The sequence below is a fragment of the Varanus komodoensis genome, unplaced genomic scaffold, assembly GCF_004798865.1.
Source record: "Varanus komodoensis strain SLA01 unplaced genomic scaffold, ASM479886v1 scaffold63, whole genome shotgun sequence".
Lineage (NCBI taxonomy): Eukaryota > Metazoa > Chordata > Lepidosauria > Squamata > Varanidae > Varanus > Varanus komodoensis.
The window spans coordinates 316,344-342,810 of NW_025336259.1; the positions used below are offsets into that span (position 1 = coordinate 316,344).

The 26,467-nt window shown below is 46.5% G+C and overlaps 1 protein-coding gene across 2 annotated transcripts in view; it reads left to right on the plus strand.

Moving 5' to 3' along the window:
• The first annotated feature begins 10,324 nt into the window (after positions 1–10,324).
• The window catches only part of RAB6A (RAB6A, member RAS oncogene family), a 72,160-nt gene continuing 56,017 nt past the window's right edge, over positions 10,325–26,467 (plus strand). Inside the window, exon 1 of one of the 2 annotated variants that reach the window (XM_044450141.1) lies at positions 10,325–10,677. In XM_044450141.1, coding sequence (XP_044306076.1) covers positions 10,608–10,677 — 70 coding nt within the window. In that variant the 5' untranslated portion in view covers positions 10,325–10,607. The remainder of the gene's footprint in view (positions 10,678–26,467) is intronic. The other variant, XM_044450140.1, reaches the window with a different exon arrangement.

Below are 26,467 nucleotides of genomic sequence, written 5' to 3' on the forward strand. Positions count from 1 at the left end.
GTTCAACGACAAAAGGTGTCCCCCTCGCTTCCTGGTACGTTGGCACACAGTTCCGCTACAGCGCAAGGCTGCTGAGGGGAGCAGCCGCCAATCACTGATAACCCCTCCCGTCGACAGCTCTGATTGGTTAAGGACGAAGAGCAGAGAACGAAAAAGAGAGGGAGGAGCCCTTTCCCTCTGGGGTTGAGCCATTCATTTTTTTTCAGCAGCGCCGGAGAGCTCTTTTTCATCGAACAGAATTATACAAGACGGTTTCTAGTAGATGCGGCTGATGTGTACAAAATTGGTGCCTGAATTTAACATATAGCTAATCGGCTATTTTTTTAAAGTAGCGTTGCGTTCAGGTTGTTTTGCTATAATAGCAATGGTGGGACTATTTAGGGATATTATTGCAATATATTTTATTATATTGTTGCAAAATATAGCTGTGTGTGTGCAATAGTTACACAGGAACCTTATATTCCAATTTTCTGGGAGGGGAATATGAAGCCGCCACTACATTAGCACAACGCCGTCGCATCCTGTATATATTCAACCCAGAACCAAGGAGCTCAAATAATCTGCAAATGGGTAAAGACTGGCAGTCACATCCCAGTCCCCGTAGAAAGGCTTCCAGGCCTGAAATTCCCCGCTGAGGGCGTCTAGCTTGGTTTCTATTGTCCTTTCACTGACAGACAAAAGATGTTTTATTCAGGCAGGCCTTTAATCCCACAACGAAAAAGCAACAGTATATAGTCTGGGTAGCCATCTGGAGCAAGAGGCGCTTCCCTCGATGCACCCAAGCCTGGAGCTTCGTAGGGAAGGAACAGACCTGCATACCTTCCAGTTCTTAAAGAGAGGGTGAAGAAAAAGCAGCCCAATCCCAGCCAAGGCCCACGGATCCCTTGCCCTGTATTACCTAACAGGAAAAGGAAAGTAGTGCGGGAGGCGCCAAACTCCCTTGCACCGGCATCTGCGCTGGCACTGAAGGCTGAGCTGTGGCAATACGAATGCACGGAATGCATCGCCCTAGACAGACTCATGCAGTGACTCAGCGGCTGCAGCGGCTGGCATGTCCGGGCCACTCTACCTATGGGCAGGCTAGCACACAACCTCTCCACAGGCACGGTGGGGCTTGCCCTCACGGGCGGAGACGTCGGAATGCGTCCGGAGATCCTTGCAACGGGACCGAGGCTGTGTCCCGCCCGGAATCGCTGCGCCGCGCAAACAGCACCGCTCACACGTGGCAAGACCTTGCGCGGTGCAACCAAACTTAAGGATGGCCCTGCTGTGTGTACCTCAGCAGAAGCTCCCCGCCCTCTCCGGGAGAGGCCTCCGTGCTGCTTTTTTCATAGGGCTGCAGAAGCATCAATCAAAGCTGGGGGGGGCAGCAGGAACCCCACCAATTAGCTCTCTGATTAGTCCCTACATCTTAGCCCAGGGAGGCAGCCATATTGAGTGTGGCCTGCGGGGAGGGGAGTAGTTCCCATTGTTGTTGTTGTTGTTATTATTATATTTCTATGCCGCCCCTTGCCGAAGCCTCGGGGCGGCTTACAACACAATAAAATACATTGAAATACAATAGAACATAATAAATTACCATTAAATACAAAAATACAAAAAAATACACTGAGATACATTGTAGAAGGCGGCTTAGAATAGATAAATAACATGACCCAGAAAATAAATAAAATAAAAACTTGTGGTATTTAGTTATTACGCTTAGTATTTGTTACTGCTTCTAGAATGTGTTCTCCACAGCTACTTGATTATACAGGAGTAGTTTATTTAATTTAGTACTAGCTGCTTTCGGAAACACACCTATAATTATAACAAATTATAATACACAGAAACACAGCAAAACACAAAGCCAGGGTCTCAAAAATTAAAGATGTGTGGCATGCACTTGTTTATAGGGAATTATGTAAAAGTTCTTAAAAGCATGGATCATGCCACTGGGACCTCATGGAAGCAATGCTCCCTATGACCCATGTTTAAAGGCTTTTAGAACTCCACGGGTAGATAGTAGTGTAAGAAATAGCATGGGCTTACTGTCTCCGAAACATGGAATTATTGCAGTTGGTGCACAGCAAAAATACTGTTCATATACTTAGGAATGGCTGTGCTTCTCACTGATTAGGTTTGCACACATGAAAACCTACACTCAAGAGTTCAGTGTTGGTTGCCATTAACTATGGACAGTTGACATCCCTGTGGCCTAAATTCAGCTGAGAGAACAACCCAGGGTGAACAACCCACATTCCACAATCCAACAACAAAGCATGCATTCTCTTTATGGGGTGAACCAGTTAGCACAACTGGCTTCAGACAATGATAAGCCATGTTTCAGCCCTTGAAAGTTCACCAAGTCCTTGAGTTTGATTTATACTGAACCCACCCATAAAATTATAAGAAAAGCCTTGTTAGAGCAGCGCTTTGAACTCATGCGGCTAACCAGCTGCCCAAAGGTTTAACTCAAGAAGGATGGGTGCAAGGCCTCCTTTGACCCATGTTCCACGGCAACTGGTGTGTGCAGACATAGCCAGCAAGGGTAGTAGCCATGGATAGCCTCCTCATTCATTAATCCATTTAGTCCCCTTTTAAAAATCATTCACTCCTTCCTGTGGCAGCGGATCCCATAGTGTGAATATACACTGTGAGAAGAAGGACTTCTTTTATCCCCCTCCCATACATCAGCTTCATGGGCTAACACCAGTTCTACTATTATGGGGGAGGGAGAAAAAATTCTCCACACCAAGCATCATTCTGAACATCTGTAGCGTGCCTCCTCTTCCTCGCCTTTCTTCTAAGCTAAGCCATTCCAGCTGTTGTAGCTGTCCTTTGTAAGGGAGCTGCTCCAGCCCCATCATTTCAGTAACCCTTCTCTGCACCTTTTCCAACTCAGTACTTTCTCCTTTCACATAAAGCAATCAGGACTGTTCACACCAAAGATTTGTGCAAAGGAAGCAGGATCTTGGCAGTTCTATTTTCCATTCCTTTCCTCATTATGGATTTGGTCTTTTTGGCAGCAGCTGCTCAGTGAGCTGACATTTTCTTCGCGCTGTCCACTGCCACTCCAAGATCCCTTTCTTCCTCACTCACCGCTAGCTCAGATCCCATCAGTGTATACTTGAATTTGGGATCTTTTGCCCCAAATGTAGATGCATTACTCTGCACTTGCTTACCCTGAACTGCGTTTGCCATGTTGATGCCCTTTCTCCTAATTTGGAGAGATTATTTGGAGATCCCCGCAATCCCTTTTGGTTCTAATAGCTGGCATCATCAGCAAACTGGGCCACTCCATTGCTCACTCCTAATGACAGGTCATTTGTACATGGGTTGAAAAGTATCGGTCCTAATGCAGAGCTCTGTGGGACTTCGTGGGACTCCCAATCCCTTCACTGGGAAAAACTGCCATTTATTCTCACCCCCTGCCTTCTGTTGTTTAACCAGTTAGTGATCTATAAGGGGACCCCCCCACACACACACACACTGTTATTCCATGATCTCTGAATTTGCTCCGGAGCCTTGGGTGAAGGGCTAGGTCAAAAGTCCAGGCAGGCAATGTCCACCAGATCGCTTTGCCCACCATTTAAATCTTGACAGTTGGAAACCAAACCCCGTGCTTTTTCTGTAAAAAAAAAAAAAAAAAAGGTGCCGGAACTCACCTCTTGGGGTCACACTTTTACACTAAAAAAGATTTTCAATTCACCAACTTTTTTGGAAATAAAGAACTTATTTACCTTTTGCACGTAGCCAGTCACTCTACACACACATAAACATAATGTCGCCGCCGGCAGTAAGCACTCAGTGCGCGACCACACGACCGATCCCAAGCCAAGCAGCACCCCAAGCCGAGCAGCGCCCTCACAAGTAGCGCCAACACACACGCAGCCCGCAGGCACTATTTTGATGCTTTTTGCCGCCGACCTGCTACGTCCGACAGGGCGATTCACAATCACATGGAAAAATCCGTCAAAAAAAGGCGCCGGAACGCCATTCCAGTGCGTTCCATGACAAAAAAAGCCCTGACCAAACCAAAACACTGTATATTTAGAATTAGGTTTTTTACTGAGCTGTTTATCGATTCTGTGTCTGCCCCTCATCAGCTCCTTTGGATGAGCCCAATGGGCTCTGAGGTTTAGGCTGGTCGAGCCATTCTTTATGTGGACTAGCACCATCGGTGCCCAGGAGGCGGATTCAGCAGGCCTGGGGAAGTCCAACACTTCACAGGAATACTATTTTCAGGAAAACAAACCCCAACTGGGAGAAGGGGGGGCTCCCCCAAGTCCTAGGAGGCCAGAATGTGCTCAGTGGCACTAACCTGGGAGGAGGAAGCAGAAAATTGGGGGAGATGGAATGGCTGGATTCCTACAGGGACATTCTGCGCTGCAACATTTGGATACAGCTCCCGCGTGTTTCCCCCTATGAAAAATGCAGGTCAAGCGTGATTCAGTCATGTGATAAAAATAACAGTACGAAGGAATGCCACCGCATTATGGGCAGATGGCAGAAAGCACTGGCATTTTGGGAAGCCGATGGGGGAGAAGCAAGCTGACATATGCTGTGGTAGGGTGGATGTATTTTTGGGCCTGGCGACCTCCATTGGGCACAATCCATCCGGGAGTTTTTCTGTGCAAAACACCTCCCTGAAAGAGTGAGCGGGCGTCGTACATGCATTCTCTGTGTAGGAAGCCAGGCAGCTCCGATTCATTTCAGGATAAATTGTCATGAGAGTGTCACTGAGAGCAGAAATTTCTGAGCTCACGCTCCACACTCAAATTGGTGCAAGGATGATTATGAATGAGCCCAGTTTTCCCCAGCTTGCTAAAAATAAAAAAGGCAATACCAGCTGCTCCCAACCTCTGCCTTTTACATACAAAAGGTGGCATTTCCCACCCTTTCCAGCTCACTGCGGCTCATTCATGTTCCCAGCCCCTTGATGATGAGAGCGGTTCCAAGAAGGCACTTGAAAACCTTAGTCACAAATGATTTAAATACTTCCTGTTGCCAGTGGAGCCACCTGGGACTCGGCTTGTGAAGAGAACTGTACCAAAGCTGAAAGCACAGGCCTTTCAAAGGAAGGCCCCTGTGGCAACCAGATAGTGTCGCAAGTGTGTTTATTTATGGGCAAGTCATCCTCCTCCTTTAAATTACCCATTTATTATTAATTTACAGCAGGCATTAGGAAAGGTAATTACTTTGGATGCTGTCCACATTCTTATAAATCAATTCCTTCTTAGGGTTAGCAGCTTTTCGTCTGACCACTGGAGCGGTACTTTTAATGTCAGGCTGACGTGCAGTTTTAACGGAATGATAAGGCCGATCTCTCCCGTGCCAATGTCATCTGTTGATTTCTGCGGGTTGAGCTGCTGATAAAGGAAGAAGCACAGGTAAAGACGGCCTTTCAGTGGTCAGTTGGCCACCTCCAGTTTCTCACGGTATGCTGTGCATTGAAGGAGTCAGTTCCACCCACTGGGTCACTCCCAAAGCGCAGTGTATGGGTTCAAGGCACCTGTGGTTCTGGAGAGCACCTGGCTAGATGGCCCAGGTGCTGACTCGCTGGAAGATAAAGCTCCAACGCACCCAGTTCTCCTCTGCAGTTGCTACCCAGTAACTAGGGTATTATTATTACTATATTTTATCCAACCTATTTTCTGTTCAAGGAGAGCGGGTGATCCAGATCCAGAAGGGTCTGGATAGGCTGTGGAAGTGGGCAGGGGACAGCAGGATGGCGTTCAATGTGGATAAGTGCAAGGTCTTGCCCTCAGGACACAGGATTGGGTGTCACAGGTACAGGATGGGGGACCAGTGGCTGGAGAGCAGCACTTGTGAAAGGGACCTCGGGGTGCTGGTTGACTGCAGGCTGAACATGAGCCAGCAGTGTGATGCGGTGGTCAAGAGGGCGAACACCACCCTTGGATGTATAGGCAGAAGCATGGTTTCCAGCTCTAGGGAGGTGTTGATACTGCTCTACACAACTCTGGTGTGCCCACAACTGGAGTTCTGTGTCCATCTCTGGACTCCACATTATAGGAAAGACATGGCTCAGTTAGAATTGGTTCAGTGCAGGGTCACAAGAATGGTAGCTGGGTTGGGAGGTGGTCACTGAGCGACTTGTAGGTATGTGAGGGGGTGTAATGGGGGGAGGGCCATGACCTGTTCTTTCCTGCAGTGGAGGGCAGGACGTGTTCCAGTGGGGCAAAGCTCAAGGGATCTGGATTCAGGTTGGATGTCAGGAAGTACTTCCTGATGGTTAGAACCCCTCGGATATGGAATGGCCTTCCAAGGGAGGTGTTGGAAGCCCCATCGGTGCGGGTGTTCAAGGTTAGGCTGGACAAGCACATGTTGGGCATTGCATGAGTGGAGCCGACTGGAGCCAGGGGTCAGACTAGATGGCCCGAGAGGCCCCTTCTGACTCACTTTATTTCTATGTTTCTAACTCAGGGCTGCTTACATCATTCTCCTCCTCTCCCTCTTATCCCCACAATAACAACCCTGTGATGCAAGCTGGACTGGGAGTCTGTGATTGACCCAAAGTCACCCAGGAGGCTCCATGGTCCAATGGGGACTAGAACCCAGATCCCCCAAGTCCCAGTCCTGTACTGCGAAGCACCACACCCCGCTAGCTCCTCTGCAGAGATCAACCAACAGCCTACAGCACCCGGTACTCCTGGGTGGTCTCCCATCCAGGTGCTAACCTGGCCTGGCCCTGCCTAGCTTCTTACATCCGACAAGATCAAGCATGTTCAAGGTAGCACTGCCTCTAAGCATGGAAGTTCCATATTGCCATAAGGATTTATAACCCCTGAGCTCGGAAAATCAGCAGGGTGGCTACAAGCAGGGCCTTCTCAGCAGTGGCACCCCAACTTTGGAACCAGCTCCCTGAGAGATTCGCCTGGTGCCTTCTCTTTACTCTTTCTCATACCAGAAGACCTTTTCATTCACTATATTTTAATGGTTAGGATAATTTTAATGGTTTTTAATACCTTACATCTTGTTTTATAATTTGCCCTTGTGCCTTTCATTTTGTCTCTGTTGACCAAAAATCTGAGGTTTTCTGAAGTTTTTTAACATTGCTTTGTTATTTGGTGGAATGTATTGTTGTATCACCTGTTAACTTTAATATCACTTTTTATTGTATATTTTACAATCTTGTAACCTGCTCAGGGAGTATTTCTGGCTAATGAGGCTGGATAAAAATCCAATAAATAAATCTCTATGAATTTCTCTAAACCTTCTAGAGGTCACCTAAGCTATTTTTTTCTTTAAAAAAGGAAGGTTTGTGTCTTAAGGAACAAGGTTCAGGCCTTTTTCTGTGTAAACATGAGGACTGTGCTTTTAATGGAGTTTTGGTCTTAACCATCAAGCAAAACTTATGTTCATCACAGATTAGGAGTGCCTGTCTAATATGCTTACTGCAGAACTCAAGCATAAAATATCTAATTAAAACTAACTTCTTCTAGATTATATTTATTTAAAACATTTTATCTCACCCAATTGTGCCACAGCTCCTCTGGGTGGTTCACATTCACAAGATTAAACCAATTATATCATATTGAAAATAGGAGATCAATAAAATGCAGGCAGAAATACAAAACAAAGGTCAAATGGCATTAATTATTATTATTTTTTTAAAGGAAGGTCTTTGCCCGTCGCTGAAAAGAATGTAAAGAAGGTGCCAGGCAAAACTCCTTGTGGACAGCATCCCAGTGTGTGTGTGTGTATGAATGAAATAATTTAAATGTACATGTAATTTAAATGCTTTCAAACTGTGGTGCTGGAGATTACCGTTGTGCATCCCTTGGTCTGCCAAAATCACATGCAAAGAAGTCCTAGACCGAGCTTCACCAGAAATATTACTCGAAGCCAACATCACCAAAGACTGTCACACTTTGGCCATGTCATAGAAACAGAGCGAGTCAGAAGGGGCCTCCTGGGCCATCTAGTCTGACCCCCGGCTCCAGCCGGCTCCGCTCACAACATGTCCACCATGTGCATGTCCAGACTGTCCTTGAACACTCTCACTGATGGGGCCTCAACCATCTCCCGGGGAAGCCCATTCCACACCCTCGGGGTCCCGACTGCCAGGAAGTGCTTCCTGGCATCCAATTGAACCTTGGCTCCCTGAGCTTTGCTCCGTTGGAGTGCGTCCTGCCTTCCTCTGCAGGGGAGAACAGGTCTCTCCCCACCTCCATGCGACACCCCCTCACATACCTACATGTTGCCAACAGATCCCCTCTGAGTCTCCTCTTCTCCAGGCTGAAGAGACCCAGTTCCCTCAGTCTCGCCTAATGCATTGGACAGTGCTTTGGTGTAACCCAAAACTCCTCAGTTTCTCCACCAGGATATCATGGGGCTCTTTGTCCAAGGCCTTGCTGAAATCCAGGTAACCCACATCCACTGCATCCCCTCCATCCAGCCACCTCGAAACCTTGTCATATAATCCCACAAGGTTTGTCTGGCAGGACCTGTTTTTGCGGAAGCTGTGTTGTGTGGCTGTCAGCCTCCCTTCCCTATCTGGCATCACTAGATCTCTCTCTATTATGAGCCTTTCCATTGTTTTTCCTACATGAGAGCTGACTCACTCAAAAAGTCAATCATGCTGGGAGTGATCAGCAGGAAAAGAAGGGGCCGCCCCAGCACCTGTTGGCTGGACACCATAAAGACACTGGGATGGGCATGTGGTCTTGAAGGAAGCCGTGGGAGACAGAGACGCATGGAGAGCCATGGAATGGCCAAGGGTCAGACATGACTGAATGGTTGCCCATGACAAAACGTACATTACACATTTATACCACCCATGACCAAAGCTCTTTTTCCCCCCCGATGTATATCCTGCCTTTTTCCGACAAAGGGCTCAAGGCAGCTTACATCATTCTCCTCCTCCATCTTATCCCCACAACAGCCCGGTGAGGTAGGTTGGGCTGAGAGTCTGTGACTGGCCCAAAGTCACCCAGTGGGCTCCATGGCCGAGCGGGGACTCGAACCCGGATCGCCTGAGTCCCCGTCCCACGCTCTTAACCACTACATGTTAAGTCATCCATCCAGATTTCAAGCAGGCCAGACCCTGCTCAGCTTCCAAGATCAGGCAGAAGGAGGCACTTCAGGCTACAGGGCTAGACATACTTAAGGGGAAAACCTCCCTGCTCACGGCCATACCATGCCCCTACGCCAGGAGCCAGTGGTGTGCGGTGCATAGAGTGTCAGACTAGAGGTCCTAGTCTGCACTTAGCCATGAGCAGCGCTTTTTTTGTCCTAGAACGCACCGGAACAGCATTCCGGCACCTTTTTTCCCAATGGATTTTATGAAGTGATTTTGAATCATAGCAGATCAGCAGCAAACATTATTAACATAGTGCCTGCAGGCTGCTTTTAGTGAGATAGTGAGGGCGCTGCTCTCGGCTTGGGATGCTGCTCTGCTGCTCGGCTTGGGATTGGTGTGTGTGGTCGCAAGCTTACTTCCGGTGAGTTGCAGCACCTTTTTTTACAAAAAAAGCACTGGCCATGAAGCTCATTCAGCGACTTTCAGCCAGTCTCAGCCTCTCAGTTCATCCTCCCTTACAGGGTTGTTGAGAGGAAAAAACTGAGCTAAATAAGCCGCCTTGGATGCCCCACAAGGAAAAAAAGCGGGATATAAATGCGAAGCAATAATAACCATAATAATCTCCAAAACGTCCCCTCTTGCTTGATGAAGATCTCGGAGAATCTCAACAGTTTTGCACATTTTTGTGAGCTTTTAATTCACGCAAGGACTTTGGAGCTCTTCTTGTTGTCAGAACAGCCGCCTCGCCCCCCCCCCCCCCGACCCGAGATCCGCCGCGCTCCCAGCGGGTTTCAGAATGAACGCCACGTAAAGCTGGAGGAAGAGTCACGTGGGAGGAAAGAAACGAAAGGAGGACAAAAGCCCCGCCTCCCGAGGGCGGATCAGCCAATCCTACCGGTGGACGGCGAGCGAGTGGCACGCACACGTAAGGCGGAAGCTGCCGCGGCATTAAACCTCGGAAAAGCTCAAATCCCGCCCCCGGAGCCTGCCGGGGCACGCCTTTCTCCGTACGCGCTTGCGCAGTAGGCTCGGCCGCCGCCGCGGCGTCCCTGGCAGAAGGGAAGTGACAGACAGGCGCGCGCTCGCCGACGCCCCAATCGCCGGGCTCGGGCGCTGTGGGCGGGCCTTGGCAGCGCGCGCGCAGCGGCTACCTGAGGAGGAGCGGGAGGAGCCGCCGCCGGCCTGAGGGAGAGGCGAGCGGGCCGCGCGCGGGCGGGCGGACGGACGGACGGACGGACGGTCGGGGCGGGGCTGAGTAGTCGCCTCCGCGGCGCAGGCGGGGTTGGGTCGGGCTGCCTCTCGAGCCGCCGCCGCTCGCCCGCCGCCCGCCGCCCTTGCGCCGCCTCGCCACGGTCGGGAGCGCCGTGCGCCTGCCGCCTCCCTGTCTCCGTGAGGGGGAAGGACCGGCCCCGCTGCAGGAGGGGAGCACCGGCGGCCCTGCTGCGCCCCTGCGCCTGCTCCGCTCCGCCGGCGCCCCGTCCCTCCGCGAGCGAGCGAGCGGGCGAGGCGAGCGGCAGCTCCCCGAGGCGGCGCCGGCGCCGGACCCTCCTGTCCTGCTGCCCACCCGGTCCTGCTGCTCATCATGTCGGCGGGCGGCGACTTCGGCAACCCGCTGCGGAAATTCAAGCTGGTCTTCCTCGGGGAGCAAAGCGGTGAGTGAGGGGCCCGGCGCCCGGCCGCGGGGCGAGGGAAGGACGCGCCACGGCCTCCCCGCCGCCCCGGCCCCGTCCAGGCGGAGCCCTCGCTGGCCCCCCGCCGCCCCGGCTCGTGCGCTGCCCTGCCCCGTGCCTCCTGCCCGTGGCCGGCGCCGATGGCGGGGCAGCGAAGCCCGGTGGGTGGGGGCGGCGCTGGCGCTGGAGGCGGCATGTTGCGCCCCTGGCCTCCGGACGCCGTGCCCTCCCGTCGAAGGCGCAGCCGTGGCCCTTCCCTTGCCCTGACCTGCATGTGCTGCTGGGGGAGGGAGGAAGGAAGGGGGGCAACGCCGTCCTCCCTTCCCGGCCAAGAACCCCCCCAAATGCACCCCATGTTGAAGGCGGCTGCTGCTCCCCGCTGCTCTGCCTCCCTTATTTCAGCCCCCCCCCCATATGAGATGAAGCGGGGGTGTCACGGAGGCCCTTGCATGGCAGCTCCGTCCTCCTTGTGGTGGAAAAATGGCCTTGGTGCCGGGGGGGGGGGGGGAAGGTGCGGATGTCGAGCCCCTCCCAATCCACGTAGGAAGCTCTTTCCAGTCTCGAGGCTTGGGAGAGCCGGCCAGGCGTTCTCCCCGGTGGGCAGAGAGGAGCGGCGAAGCTGCCAGAGAAAGGTGGGCAAGCCACCTGTTCCTTTCTAATCTCTGCATCCCCTTTATCGAGCATTTACTCCCATCCTCACTCCTGGAATTGAGCTGCTTTTCCTGAAAGCCCAGTTTCATCACAGATCCTGGCATAAAGGGGGTCTTTGCTATTCTATATACCTCCAAGAAGGAACAGGACAAAAATCTTGTCACGGGGTAAACATTTGGAGCCCATTGGCATATAATGCTTTTTCAGTTCCCCAGTTTCTTCAGGGAGCTGACAATGGTTAATTTCAGATTTAATAACTTTTATTCTCCCATTAATTTCCTTACATTCTCTGTACACTTCATTCTTACCCTGCAGGGGCTAGATAACAAAACAAAACATGATGCTTCTTGGTTAGGCCAAAAATAATTCAGATATGGTACTCCTACAGATAATATCTCTCTGTCTATAGTAGTTTCTCTCAATGAACTCAGTTTCTGTATTTCTTCGGTTGTTTCTGCATACCAGGGGATTTAATTCTGGATTCTCAGCATGATCCCTACTTTACCGGCTCTAAGGAAAATCTGTTCAAAGTTGTCTGTGGATTTCAAGGCATTGCAAGGGCTAGAATATTATCAAAGAGTAGTAGGTTAGACATTGCCATTAATTGAAAGTACAGTGGAAGGTTCTTTTCTTGTACTTTTAAAGACAGTTCATGTTTTGGTGACTTGATTTTCAGTTAAGGGTTAGTGCAATGGTTTGGCTGTGGGGCCTCTTCCATAGGCGCATAGGGCTTAGTGCAATGAGCAGGAAAGATCGGCTGTCCTGGGAAAGAAACAGTGGCTTTCCCCAGTGGTCTCCAGTGTTGTCCCCACCACCTAGCACGTGAGAAGCTAGGTTCTTCTCTCTCAGGATGTGAATGAGATTTCTTGTTCGTACCTTTCCTGCCCGAGTACCTCACTTGTCATCGACACCGCAGTGTTGATCAGTCACCTGACTTTGGATGACACAACAAACCAATGTGGGTAAAACAACCCCATGAACAGCCCATATGTTCTCAAGGTTGCATGTTGTGTGTGGAGGGAACAAGCTACTCTGTGGGAAGTGATTCAAATGACATAAGAACCCACTCTGTTTAGTTATCCACTGTGGGTGAAAAGCATAACCATATAAAATAATACATTGGTTTGAGCTTGCAGTGAGTTCTTCTGTGAACCATTTACTTGCATGGTTTTCAGGACTGATGTTTGTACCAAGTAAGTATTGATAAAATGAAACCATAGTACTAGCTTTTTGCCTTTATTATTCAATTTCCTGTTCTAATCGGATGCAGATTTTCTCTAGTTTGTATGATGCTTTTGAGACAGGCCTCAGAGGAAGACTTTGTAGTAGATCTTTTTCCTGCTTATTAAATCCTGGGATTTCTTTACATCCATGTGCTTATTTTAATTTTGAATATATTCTAAGTAATGTACAGTGATGTTCATATTTGTAATACTGCATTGTGTTAATATTTGTATGTGATATAATGAATATATGACACTATATGGTATAGTTGTCATGGTGTTGGTATGTAGACTACTGACCTAGATCAGACTTAATCCAACTTCATGTAAGTTCTTTGTAAAGATTCCAAGGGAATCTACACTGTATTGAACTAAACGATAATTGAATTTTGCATAATTTTAAACTACTGATTTCTGAGGTGGAAGAAATCTTCTCAAATAACATAATCACAGAATGAGCACAAGTTTTGTGATATGCTGATAGTGGACAGATAATCTTTTTTGCTGCTGTTATTTGTTGTAGCATTATTTATACATGTGTGCACGCACACACAATTCACCCTACCTTCAGTGATTTCATGCTGGCATGTTATCCTTATATCAACTCTGTGAAATAGTTAGGTTGAGAGAGAGCAATGGGTCCAAATTCAGCCAGTCAAATTATTTTTGTTTGTTTAATTTCTATACTTCCCAGTAGTCGAAGCTCTTTGGGGAGTGAACAACAGTGATAAATGCAATAATATGTAGTATAGAATAAGACAATAAAGCACATAATTACATTGTAAGTACTTTTTACAGCTAAAACTCGTTCATATTGCTAGGACTGCAGAAAAACAACAGGCAATAAACTTGTCTAAAGAGGAATTAGAATCCAAATTGTATTGGTTCTATTCTAATGTGGTAGCCACTATACTGCACAGGTTATGTTGTATTAATGCTCATGTTTGTATGCCCCTTTGATTATATTTTATGTAGAAAAGTGGGGTATAATGGGAACTGTAAAATTGTTGTTTATCCTTTCTTTGGCTTCATTTTTGTAAAAGATTACATGCAGAGATGTCTTAATTCCCATCTGGCTTTTATACACTGTATGAATTTGATAATCATGCTGTATTTAAGATGCTTTAAGGTATGTATGGTTATACAAGTACATAGTATAATCTGAGTATCTTTTTTGCAGGCTTATGTATCACAAAAACCTGCATTCTTTCCAGCTGGGTGGCTATATTGATGAAGCAACATAATGCCCGGGGCTGGCCGCCTGCCTCTGGGGCGGGGAGGGGCCTCCCCCCCAGCCCCCCCCCCCGGGACTGGGATACAAAGCCCCACTGCTCAGCCAGGCAGAGGAACATGAGCAGCTGCCCAGTTTGATGGGAGCTCAAGCTCAGATGGTGAAGATGAGATTGTTGTGGGAGACCAAGACTAGGGAATGTCTGGGAAGACAGAGCGGGGGGAGTTGGCAACTGGGACTGAGGAAGCCTGTGTCAATTGGCCCAGGAATGACGAGACAGGAGAAGAGGAGGGAATGACAGTTCGGGCTGGTGGGAGCCCCGTCGAACAGTCCATGGGGAGGCGGTGGAGCCAAGAGGCTGGACATGTCCCACAGCAGGGGAGTGGGGAGAGAGACCTCAGTCGTTTGTCAGACATAGAAGTCCCTCCTCCTGAAAAGGTGGCACCAGTTGCTAGGTGCCAGCACTGGCGGGAGGCTCCATTGGTTGAAAGACAGGAAGAATGCAGACGAGCATGATTGCCCAGTGCCCCACTTTCTGGACCAAGGCGCTGAAGGGGTTGTAGAAGCACAAGGGAACGCTTGATGTTACAGAAGGCTCATCGTTTCACTCTGGATGAACTCAGAGGCTTCTCGCAGTGACGTCTGTTGGAAAAAGGCATGCCAGAGTGGCATGTTTACTCAGGAGGAGGACCCCAGCGCATGACACCGAATACTGTTCATAACCATTAAATATCTTGTCATGGAGTATACTTTTAAACTGGTGCTAGAAGAAGTGCCAGGTCGGCCTCAGTGGGGAGCTGGTCCCATCATTGGAGACTGTTGCTGAGAAGGCTGTCCTCGTTGAGGCTGCTTGCCAAGCCTCCCTGGATGTGGCAGTCAGAGGAAGGCCATGAGTGTTGATAGTAGCGTCTGGGTGGATTGCTGCTGGCAGAACTATTTTGACAAGCATTGTGGTTCCAATGCCACAGTGCCACGAGGACTCTAGAAAATTTTGTAGAAAATGAGGGCTATAGGAAGTATGACCCAAATGCTCTATTTTAGGTGCCATGTATCTCCGATTTATGGAGATCCTTCGAATGAAAGGCCTTCAAAATGTTCATTCCATGACAGCCCTGCTCATCTTTTGTATATTCAAGATTGTGGCTTCCTTTAAGGAGTCAGTCCATCTCGTATTTGGTCTTCCTTTTCTTCTGCCTTTGCCTAGCATGACTGTCTTCTCCAGGGAGCTTTGCCTTCTCGTGTTGTATCCAAAGTATGATAGTCTCAGTTTTGATGTTTTTGCTTCTAGGGAATTCTCTTGACTTGATTTGATCTAGGAGCACCTTGTTTGCCCCTTGTCAGTCCAAAGCTCTCATCTAGCACCATGTTTCAAATACATCAATTTTCTTCCTATTATCTTTCCCCGTGTCCAGCTTTCATACCCATACATAGTAAAAAATAGAAGAAGGGGATGACAGAGAATGAGGTGGCTAGATGGAGTCACTGAAGCAGTCGGCGTGAGCTTGAGTGGACTCTGGGGGATGGTGGAGGACATGTTGTCCTGGAGGAATGTTGTCCATGGGGTCGCGATGGGTTGGACATGACTTCGTGACTAACAACAACAAGATACCACTCAGTGGTTTGTAATGACATAAGCCTAGACTTAAACTGTATGAAAGTCAAGCAGTCTGGTCCCTGAGCAGTTTTCTTGTCAGTCCTGTCTATGGAGAGATTTAATTTTCTGCTTTACAAAAGCTTCCTTATCTTGTTGCCAAGAGAATGGCCTTCTGTCAGTCATTTTCTTAGGTTTTTTTGTACAGTCTTAAAGTAAGCAGTATAAATTGGGTACCCTGAAGACAGGTGAAGGTGGAACAGGTAGTCATTTTCAGATAGTTGTTTAGGTATTTTACAGTGAAGGTAAGTGTGACTCAGGAAGGAAAAGAATTGATAAATAGGTCCAGTTGAAAGTATTGGCAGTAGTAGCCCATGACTACATATCAATATACAAGCTTGTAAAATACCGACTGCACGAATTTGTTGTGGTTTTCTGTTTAATATGCAATTCTGAGAATGAAAAAGCTAGAAGACTACAATATCTGACTATATAGGCTGCCATATATTCAAGGTTTTATATACCTCTGAACTGACTTCTTGGCAGCACTTTACTTGGGCTTGCTGCTCTTCTGCATTCCCCAGAAGCAAGTCAGAACTTCTCCTTCCTCTTGGTAAGCCAACGGACCATATTGCTCTGCCAAGTGGTTATACACGTGTTGTGAGAAGTAACCTCTTGGCTCTGTGTTCACTCTTTGTCCAGTTCCTGCAGTGAAGGCGTGTCTTTAACGTCCCATTTCTAGTATTCTGAAGGAAGAATGGAGCTTGATTTGGTTAAAATAGGGGGAGGGTGACAAACTAAGGCGGATTAATCGGGCCAACTGCATTGGACTACAGGAAGGGCACAGCAGATCTCCCTCCCAGTCATTGACCTTGCTGACAAGACCCTAAAGATAAAAGGAAGACCTCTTCCTCTTCAGTTCTTGTCATGCTAGAAATAGTTTGTTCTGGATCACTCCTATGAAGCCACCCCGTTTTACTGGTGGAAAGTGGCATGCAACTGTTCTTGGTGGCTGCACCAGCATTAGAATTTTCCTACAGTTGCAAACCTGAGTACTTACGGAAGTCTTGCACAATGTCACTGCTTAGATTGGCCACTCTGAAATTTGGGTTGTGAGCGATGTAACTATAGCACAGTCATGTGCAGGGCTTATGTTACCAGTAAAAACTGAAACAAATGGTTTCACAATTTTGCTTATGATGGTGAACATGCCATTGCCCTGTGAGAAACACAGTGTGCCACACATTTCCTGTCAACACTGAAACTGAAGACAGGGCAAGGATCACATTTGCAATTGCACTGCTTTCTCAGGACAATAAGAAGCCCAGAGCAACTGCAAGAATGATCATTTTCCCACTGACCAACTCCAAGGCTTAGAAAAAAGCTGGAGCTAATTTAGTTGTTGCATTCCCAAAACATCAAGAACCTGAAATGCTTAGAGGTACAGGGGCAAACTAACAAGTTTGGAAGAAGAGAGGTTTGTTCAGGAATGCATCTAACCTTGTTTTGCTGCTGTGCTTCAAATCTGGTGCGTATCTCTCTTAAGGCATCATTTTCTTCAACAAGGAACACGTATCTAAGGGTTCCTTTAATGTAGCCTGTCCCAGAGAAACTAGATCGGTGCGTGCTTCTTGATCACTCCAGCTTAGTGATGTGAAGATCCTTCTGAAATTGGGTTCTTTTGTTCTTGTTGGACTTCTTTCCCATGCTCCCTAGCCTAGGAAATGAGCAGTGCATGGTGGTGTAGTGGTTAAGAGCATGGGACTGGGACTCAGAGGATCTGGGTTCTAGTCCCCGCTCAGCCATGGAGCCAACTGGGTGTCTTTGGGCCAGTCACAGACCCTCAGCCTAACCTACCTCACAGGGTTGTTGTTATGGGGATAAGATGGAGGAGGAGAATGATGTAAGCTGCCTTGAGCCCTTTGGGGAAAAAGGCAGGATATAAATCGAATGAATGAATGAATGAAAGCTAGCAAGTCTCTTCTTTGCATTTAATTATTTCTCTGCTAAATATGTAAAGCCTGCATGCCAGGTGTGTAGAAGCAGAACTTGGCTTGCGAGCAGGCATGTGGGCAGTGGGTGCGCATAGCAGTCCCCTAATGCCACCCGTGCAACAATTGGACTCATCGTCCTGTTGGACAGCCATGCAAGAATGCCAGGCACTTCATAGCTGCTCCACCCTCTTCCTCTCTCGTCTCCTGATGGGGTCAAAGAAGTGCTTATCTATCTGCCCCCAGCTCTGAAAAGTCTCCCTTCTTTTTCAAGGCAGGTTGGTTTTCACACTTTGCCTGAGAATCTTTACTAGGTACCTTGCAGTGCCTGGATACTTCACTTCAGGTAACCTTGAAACTGCCAAGTGATCTGCACACTTCTGTTTTTCTGTCTCCTCAGAATTGGAGAAATTATCTGAGCAGACAGTGATGTGTGAGGATAGGGCCCCCTCTCTGATAGGCCTCTGAGCTGGAGTCTAGGGAGCAGAACCAAGAAAATCTCGATATTCCCCCCACCCCCACACACACACCAGATTCCTCACACATCAATGTCCCAGCTTGGTGTCTCCCACCAGCAGGAACAGCTTCAGTAGCTTTTCCTTGCCAGAAAGGAAAAACTTAGCATTATGCCGAAACTGGGACTCCTGCTTGTCACTCTGCTAACAAGCCAGAATCTGAAGCCATGGTGTGAAGTTGTCTTATTCCTGACTTGAGTCAGGAATGATCAGATTTGTAGATGTCACAAAACTGGGTGGAATAGCTAATACCCTACTATCTGATAGAAATCACATTCAAGGTGATCTTGATAAATTCACTGGCTGAAAACAACAGAATGGAATTTAATGGGTATAGATGTTAAGTTCTGCACCTAGGAAAAAGAAACCAAATGCATTGATATAAGAAGGGGAATACCTGGCTCAATGATGCTGCAAGCAAGAAGGTCTAGGAATTGTTGTAGATCACAAGCTGAATATGAGTCAACAATGTGATGTGACTGCAAAAAGGGCAAATGCTATTTTAGGCTGCATTAATAGGGCCGTCACTTCCAAATCACACGAAGTACTAGTTCTCCTTTACTGAGCACTGCTTAGGTCTCATCTGGAGTCCTGTGTCCAGTTCTGGGCATCACAATTTAATAAAGATACAAATGGAAAAGGTTCAGAGGAAAGCAACGATGGTCCAGGAATTGGCAACAAACCCTGATGAAGACGGAGCGGAAGAATTGGGCATATTTAGCCTTGAGAAGACTGAGGGGAGATATGATAGTATTTGAAAGGCTGTCATAAAGAGGAAGGCCAGGATCTCTTCTTGCTCATCACAGAGTGCAGGACATGGAATAACGGGATCAGGTTACAGGAAGCCAGGTTCTAGCTGAACATCAGGAAGAAATTCCTGCTGTTGGAGCAGTATAGCAGTGGAACCCATGACCTAGGGAAGTGATGGGCCCTCCCACACTAGAGGCATTCGAGAGGCGACTGGAGAACCATCTGAGAGGGATGGTTTAACTGGGGGTCCTGCACTGAACCGGGGGGTTGGACCCAATGGCCCTCTGCCCCATCCATTTCTACTATTCTCTGATCGACAAACCAGAAGTTGAGTTTGAGTGCAATGGTAAGCTTTGCTCGTGATCTGTTCTATTTAGTTACTTGAAGTATTTTTATGGCCCTCCTCAGTCAGAAGGTTCTCAGAGTCACTTTTATTTTTTAGTTATAAGTTAGGCATGAGAGCCCCTGCCAACAGGTTTACAATCTCTTTAGACTGTAAGAGCATACAAAGAGCATGGAGTGAGGAGGGAAGGGGAAACAAAATTATTTCATCAGGGCTGGTGGAATGGTCCTGCTTCACATCTTCATTTTCCTCAGTACAGCCTGCTTGTATAAGCCAGAATTCTTCAGAACTCTGGCCTACTTGATGTAAATTTGAGCACTGATGCAGTCAGCATGTATGGCTGGATATAGGAATTGCATTTCTCTCCTTATTATATTAATGAAAGTTGCTGGAGCCCGACTTGGAACAGAAAGCTAGCTTTTTGTCAGTCGCTTGCTGATACCTTGGAATCATTCTCGAAATTGGTACTCACATTCTTCGCATGACCAGAAATGTAGTTCAGTGGAATTACCATCTTTGTATACCTACAGCTGGCTTGGGAGCTGAGCAGTTGTGGCCAAGTGCGTGTGCTCTGCCATACCTCAGGGCTTACAGGAACATACATTATTTGGTGTCAGAGCCTTGACACATCTACAGAAGCACCATTAAAGAGCACGAGAACATGTATGGAGTTAGGAAAGTGGTAATATTTGTCCCCACTTCTGCCACTAAAGATTCTTTAACCTAAAGGTATCATAGCTTAAACTCTTGTTTGTCTATACGCAAAACGTTCGTTAACTCCTTGAGCTATGGCTCCTCCCTTACAACCACTTCCGTTCCATGAAGTGCTGCCTATGCAAATCAGCATATTTAAGTACATTTAGGTAGAATTATGCAACTTTTTCTAACTGTAGGAGTTTATTAATATATATTGAAGCTATAATTAGATTACTTGATTTGCCGGGGTTGGGACTTGGGAGGCAGGAGACAAGGCCAAGGCAACAGAAACTGAGGTGAAACAAAGTGTGAAGTCCAGTAGTGAAGTTCAGTGGCGAGTCCAAGTTATACAGAACAGTCTGAAGTCAGAAACTAGGAGTTATGTATTGGAGGCAAGACCTGGGCACAGTCTTGGGCAAGCCAAGGTCAAGAACAGGAAGACAGAAGTGCGGATACCTTGTGGCAAGGCCCTGGTGAGGTGTAGGAGCTGAACCGCACCACAGCCTGGAAGAAGGCTCATTTTGCGAGGTGAGACAGAGGCGGGATATACATCAGGCAAGAACCAGGCACGGAGGCAAATAGAGAGACCTGTGATTCTGAGGCCAGTTCTTCCTCCAAGGCTGTTGCCTGGGTCTCATCAGGAAACTCCAGCAGGACCTGGGACTAATCCTGTGAACTTCTGATACGGATCATCAGGTGAAGTCCCAGAGCAGCCCAGATCTGGAGAGAAATCTCTTCTTGGCTCCATTGGGGCTTCTGAAACAGCCCACATGAACTCAAGCCAGGGTTGAGTCTTCCAGATGTTAGACTCCAATACCTGTTATCCCTGCCTATTGCCTGCTGGCTGAGATTAGTGAGAGCAGGAATCCAGCAATGTCTGGCGGGTCATACTTTCCTTACCGTAAGCTTGCCCATGTAGTGTGATATTCAGAAACACATGATTTTCATGATGCTGCCAAATAAATAATTGCATAAAATAATTTAAAAAGCTAGGATTGGATCCTGCTGCACTATCAACAAAGCAAGAACCACGATTTTCAGGCTTTTCTGTTTTCTTTCCTATGTTAGGGCATTACATATGTATAGTTCTTATAGGGTGCAGGATTTGGTATCCTGAGAATTTTAGAGTTTGGAAAATATATGAAGGGCTGCCTGGAAGAGGGCTGAGTAGGACATCTGCTGGGGGTGGAGAGCTAGGGTGCTTCATTTGTCTCTGTCCTTTTTGCCAGGAGCAGTATGAGTTTTGCCAGAGAAAGCAAATGTACGGCAGCTTGCATCCCTTTCGGGTCTGCAAAGATGGGTCACCTTCTCATAGAATCTGGATCTGTTTCAGCTGATTCTGCCTAATGCTGATGCACCTTTAAGTTCAGTCAGTGTTGGACTTATTGTAGGGCTTGTTGAAAGTGCCAGAAACTTGGAAAATGGGAATGAGAACACAGACCCAGCATGTTAAAAAAAGTGTTGAAATCAAATATTGGACATAATTTCATGAGATACAAGTTAAAGCCTTTCATTACTTTTTTATTAGCATTATTGCAATGGCAGGTGTAAAATCTGTTTCTAACACTGAGAAGCCATCAATAATGAGTCTGATTGCAGCCATAACAGTATAATCAGGAAAACTGGAAGGCCACTTCCCAGATGTCAGGAAATGGATGCTTAAAATGTCTGAAGCATGCTGGAACAGTTGGATTGACAAGATATTTGTTGAAAATCCAGCATATGAATTGACAAAGAATGTTGGAAATAAATGGGCAGGTTTTATGCTATTACTGGAATAGATCTTGTGGATGGGTCTTCCTCCCCGCACCTTCTTTCAAGCAGATCAAGACAAAAGGTTTTCTAACTGAAGTCTTTATGTTAGGTATGGCCAGGCTGGCTGGCTTTGTAATGTAAAAGAGGACTATTGCAGAAGAAAATAACCATAGAGACAAGTGAAGTCAGCCTGCTGGCTGTTAGGGAAAAGTGGTTTAGTGATAAATTCCAAACAAAATATCCCCTCAAACAGCAACAACAACAGCAACAACAACAACAGATGGTTCTTACTGCTTATGGACCAATCACCAAGGAAAAAGTGTGAGCTCTTTTTCTAGCCATCGATGTTGCACATTTTATTTTGAGCTTTTGGTGCTGCGCTGTGCATTAGTCCAACAATTAGCGCTACGGTTTATATTTAATATGTATATTATGTTGAACTGTTTTATTGCATTGGATTTTTGTTAATTTTTAATGTAAACTATTCAGAGAGCCATTTGGCTATTGTGAAGGATATACAAAAGCTCTAATAAATAGAGAATGGCAAATAGAAGAGGTCCAGACTGCAGTAGAAACATAGCAACAGAGTGAGTCAGAAGGGGCCTCCTGGGCCACTAGCCTGACCCCCCCCCCCCCGGCTCCAGCCAGCTCCACTCATGACATGCCCACCATGCACATGTCCAGCCCATCCCTGAACACCCGCACCGATGGGGTTTCAACCACCTCCCATGGGAGCCCATTCCGTACCCTCGGGGCCCTAACCATCAAGAAGTGCTTCCTGGCATCCCCCCTACATCTTGTTCCCTGAGCTTTGCTCCATTGCAACGTGTCCTGGCCTCCACTGCAGGGGAAAAAAGGTCATGCTCCACCTCTGCATGGCACCCGTTCATGTACCTGCATGTCGCTAACAGGTCCCCCCTGAGTCTCCTCCTCTCGAGGCTGAAGAGACCCAGCTCCCTCAGTCTCGCCTCATCTGGCTTCCCCTGCAAACCGGCCACCACCCTAGTGGCGCTTCACTGCACGGATTCCAACCTTGCTATATCCCTCTTGTAATGAGGGGCCCAGAATTGAACATACGACTCCAGCTGTGGGCACACTTTTCTTTTTGAAATGTATATAATATCATTTTTGTGTTTTTTTATGAGTTGTTGAGAGCTTTGGCTATTGAATGGTAGAAAAATTAATAAATATAAATAATAAAATATAGTCCCCAATTGTGGTTTATGGTTCTTTCTGACCCATTGCAGTTCATGGGTTCCTAACTTCTTCCATGTGGTAGGGAACAAGATTAGCTCCAGCGCATATGCTTATTGTAGTGAAGCGGTTGGTTGCTTCACTGCAATAAGCCTCATGCCCACCAATAACCGTGTTCGTACAAAAAGATTCACAGCCCTCCTAAGAATAGCTAGGACTCTAATTATTTCCAGCTACTGCTGCTTTATTCATATAGGTGATTATAGCCTCCTACATCTAAACTGAATCCTTTTGCTTGGTTACACGTGCCCACAGTTTCTCATAATTAATGCATCTTCCAGGGTTGTGGTGGACTTGGTTGAAAAAAATGTTGCATGGAACTATGTAGTGAAGAAAAGGATCTGTTTACCAACTAGACATAGTTGCTAGTGAATAGGAAGGAGGGGAGGCTGTGGAAGTGGGAGAATTTTTTATCTAAGGATCAGTTTATGTTTTTATGTATATTTTAATCTGGGATTATTGTGGTCATAAGTGAGAAAAGTTTATTCTCATAAGTCTGCCTTCTCATTTTCCTGTTGAGCTGGGAGTTGGAAGTTCACACAGTTGCTGACTGGTTTTTAAACTCTGACCTGTCAGGTCAAAATGACCTGTGACGTGATATCATTTCTAGTTCAAGCTGGCTTGATCTTTGTTCCGGAAATCATTGCATTGTGAATGTGGATGAAAGAGATCTGTAAACATTATCTACCTCATTAGGTGACTAATGATAGCAGTTTATTATTTATCTATTCCATTAAGTCTAGCCTTTTTCCTGCCAGGAACACAATCTTCCTCATTTTAGCCTCACAACAACCCTGCAAAGTAGGCTAGGCTGAGAGTCAGTGACTGGCCCAAAGTCACCCAGTGAGCTTCATGACCAGCTGGAGAATAGAAGTCGAGTCTTCTGAGTCACAGTTCAGCCTTTTCACCACTCTGCCACACTGCTCTTTGTGTTGTGTCATAAATGCTTTCAGTATGTCCCCAAAGACATCTTAAATGTTGGAGTTGGTGCGTGGGGCAACTGGAGAGCCTAGGCCAAATTTTATCGTCCCAGCAGTTGTTCTATCGACAGGCTGTCCCCAAGTTGAGAATGTCTGAGTTAATTTGAGCTAGCAACTTCCTGGCTCGGTTGATTCCGATACGGACACACTTCCGGTAGAATTTACGATGCTATTTTAGTTGAAATCACATACCTCGGTGTTGAACGTTAACTCTGCCTGCTGTTGACATTGCATGCAGATGGACTTGGTGCATTCCTACATATAGAAATAGGTTCAGCAGGACCATGACTGCAGTCGGCTCGTTGCATTAGTTAGCAAGCAAATCGTGCTGCGTGAGTACCAGGATGACATGGTTGTTGGTGTGAATGCCTTGGTTAATCAGTCCATTAGCTTGATATAGCGGTGACTCTTGTTAAGGTGCTATACCCTTGGTTCTTCACAGATGCATAAAAAGTGTGAGACTTTAAGGCTGGAATTGCGTGTCCATATTTGATTTTTTTCTATTAAAACTGTGACTTATGAGATTGCAATAAATCTTCCACACATTATATTAAAGGTGTGATAGCATATTTGGTGATATGCTAACCTTGCTTGGAAGAAAAACAGCCAAAGCACAAGATGGTTTTGGCTGCCCTTTTACTGATAAGTGTAGAGGGTTGATCTCCTGCAAGTCATCCTCTGTAACTGAGAGTCTTATTTTTAGTTTGGTGGCCATCTTGCTTCCATTGCACAATCTGAACTCCGACCCAGCTCCCCCGCGTTGTAGTACAAGCAGTCGGGGAGAGCGTTCGTTCCCTCCTCTTGTGTGTTCGTACTGTGCCTCCAGGGACATTCACACTGCCAGGAGAGTTGTAAGTGCTAGATCTTGAGACAAACTGAGTTGCCAGGGGCCAAGCTCTTTGGCAAGCATTGTTATGCTGCTGTTCCACTTCTGTCAGTTGCACATTTTATATATAGCTCTGTAACCTTGAACTGTTGCATAATTTGCTACATCATTGCAAATTTCAGAAGTTAATTTTTTCCTACTGGAATAGAAGGGAAGATGCTCCATTTTAATATGTTAGGCTATGAATGATTAACCAGAACTCAAGGACTTGGTCCTTGTGTGCTGTATACTGCCTTAAAGCATTTTCATTTTCCATTCTTCTGACTTGCTGAATTATTTCCACAAAAACAATCTTGATTGTGGCCCTGATAAATGACAGTACATTTTAATAGAGGATGATAATTAAATATAAGGTCAATTTTTTCTCTTATGTAATAGACTAATTTGGAAGAAGGGGTTATATTCAGTGTACTGTTAGAAAAGTAGAATCTAAAATAGAGAAATGTCAGGAAGTTATGTTATGGTATTTGGTTGCTTAGGTTGAATAACTTCTCACTCATTCTAAAGAAAACTGCTAGATAGATCAGCAAAACAGTCATAGCCTTTCAAAGCTCTTACTGAGCAACATGTTATCTGTTCAATTTTGTCATACAAACAACAGGTTAAATCGTCTTGTGTCTGCTTGGAAGCTTTGACCTATCTGGTAAAATTTCCAGTTTCTTCAGCATTTGAAAGCATTTCCCTCAACAGTCCCATGGAGAGTAAGAAATGCACTTGATTGTCATCTTCGTATGACAGGATTGTCTAGTCAATTCCATTTCTGCTTCCCCTGAAATATCTTTCTTGAGTGTATTAAGGGTAACAAATCAAGATGTCTAGGATGGAAACAATTAAGGAAGGGCAGATTTCTTTAATGCCTCACGAGGCTCTTAAGTGAATCAAAAAGAAATGTAAAAATAATCTATCCCTTCCCTCTCTCCAAAAAAGCCCATTACTACCTCTTCAGTTGACCCTGACCTGATTCACACGTAACAGTAACTCTTGGTCTATTTAATTTACACTTGTCCTAATGTTTGTCTGACAGACAGTTAAACAAACCTTGGTATGTTTTCTTAATTCCTGTTCCTAAGCATACAGAATTTTCAGTGTACCTCGAGCAATTCCTTTTTCTGGGGTGAGGAAAACCTATATCTTAGACTCTTGGGTCCATTCCACAATTAGGAATTAACACTCTTGGCTGCCTGTACTACACATAAACTCTTCCAAACTTAAACTTTTTACATAAATCAGAAAAATATCATGCATTTTCAACAGAACGGGAAAATTAACATAAGACAAAGATACTGTTGAAACTTGAACTAGTATAATCACTTTAAAATGAGCAGTTCTTGCATGTCTACCAGAAAATATCCTCCACTTCCTGACTTTTCCCAGTCAGCATGGGGGAGTGGCTAGCTGAAGAATGTTGGAGGAAGGACAGGATCTCTTCTTGATCATCCTGGAGTGCAGGACACAGTATAATGGGTTCAAGCTACAGGAAGCCAGATTCTGGCTAGAAATCAGGAAAAAATTTCTGACTGTTAGAGCAGTACGGAAATGGAACCAATTGCTTTGGGAGATTGCAGATTCTCCCACACTGGAGGCGTGCAAGGGGCAGTTGGATAGTCATCTGGCTGGGATTCTTTAATTTGGAGTCCTGCATGGAGCAGGTGGTTGGGTACAGTGGCCCCTTCCAACTCTAGTCTTCTAAGATTCTGCAAGAGTATATTTTGCTTTAGATACTGTACAAGTAAGGCCCAGGTGGGAAACGTGGCACATAGTCATTGAATGGGGAGAAAGAGTGGGAAGGACAAATCTTTTGATAAATTATGAACTGATCTTTAAATTATGGAACTAGCTCATGTCTAAAGGTGCCTATGCTTTGAGTTTTAGTGCCTGAATATGGATACCTTCTGAAGTATGTATG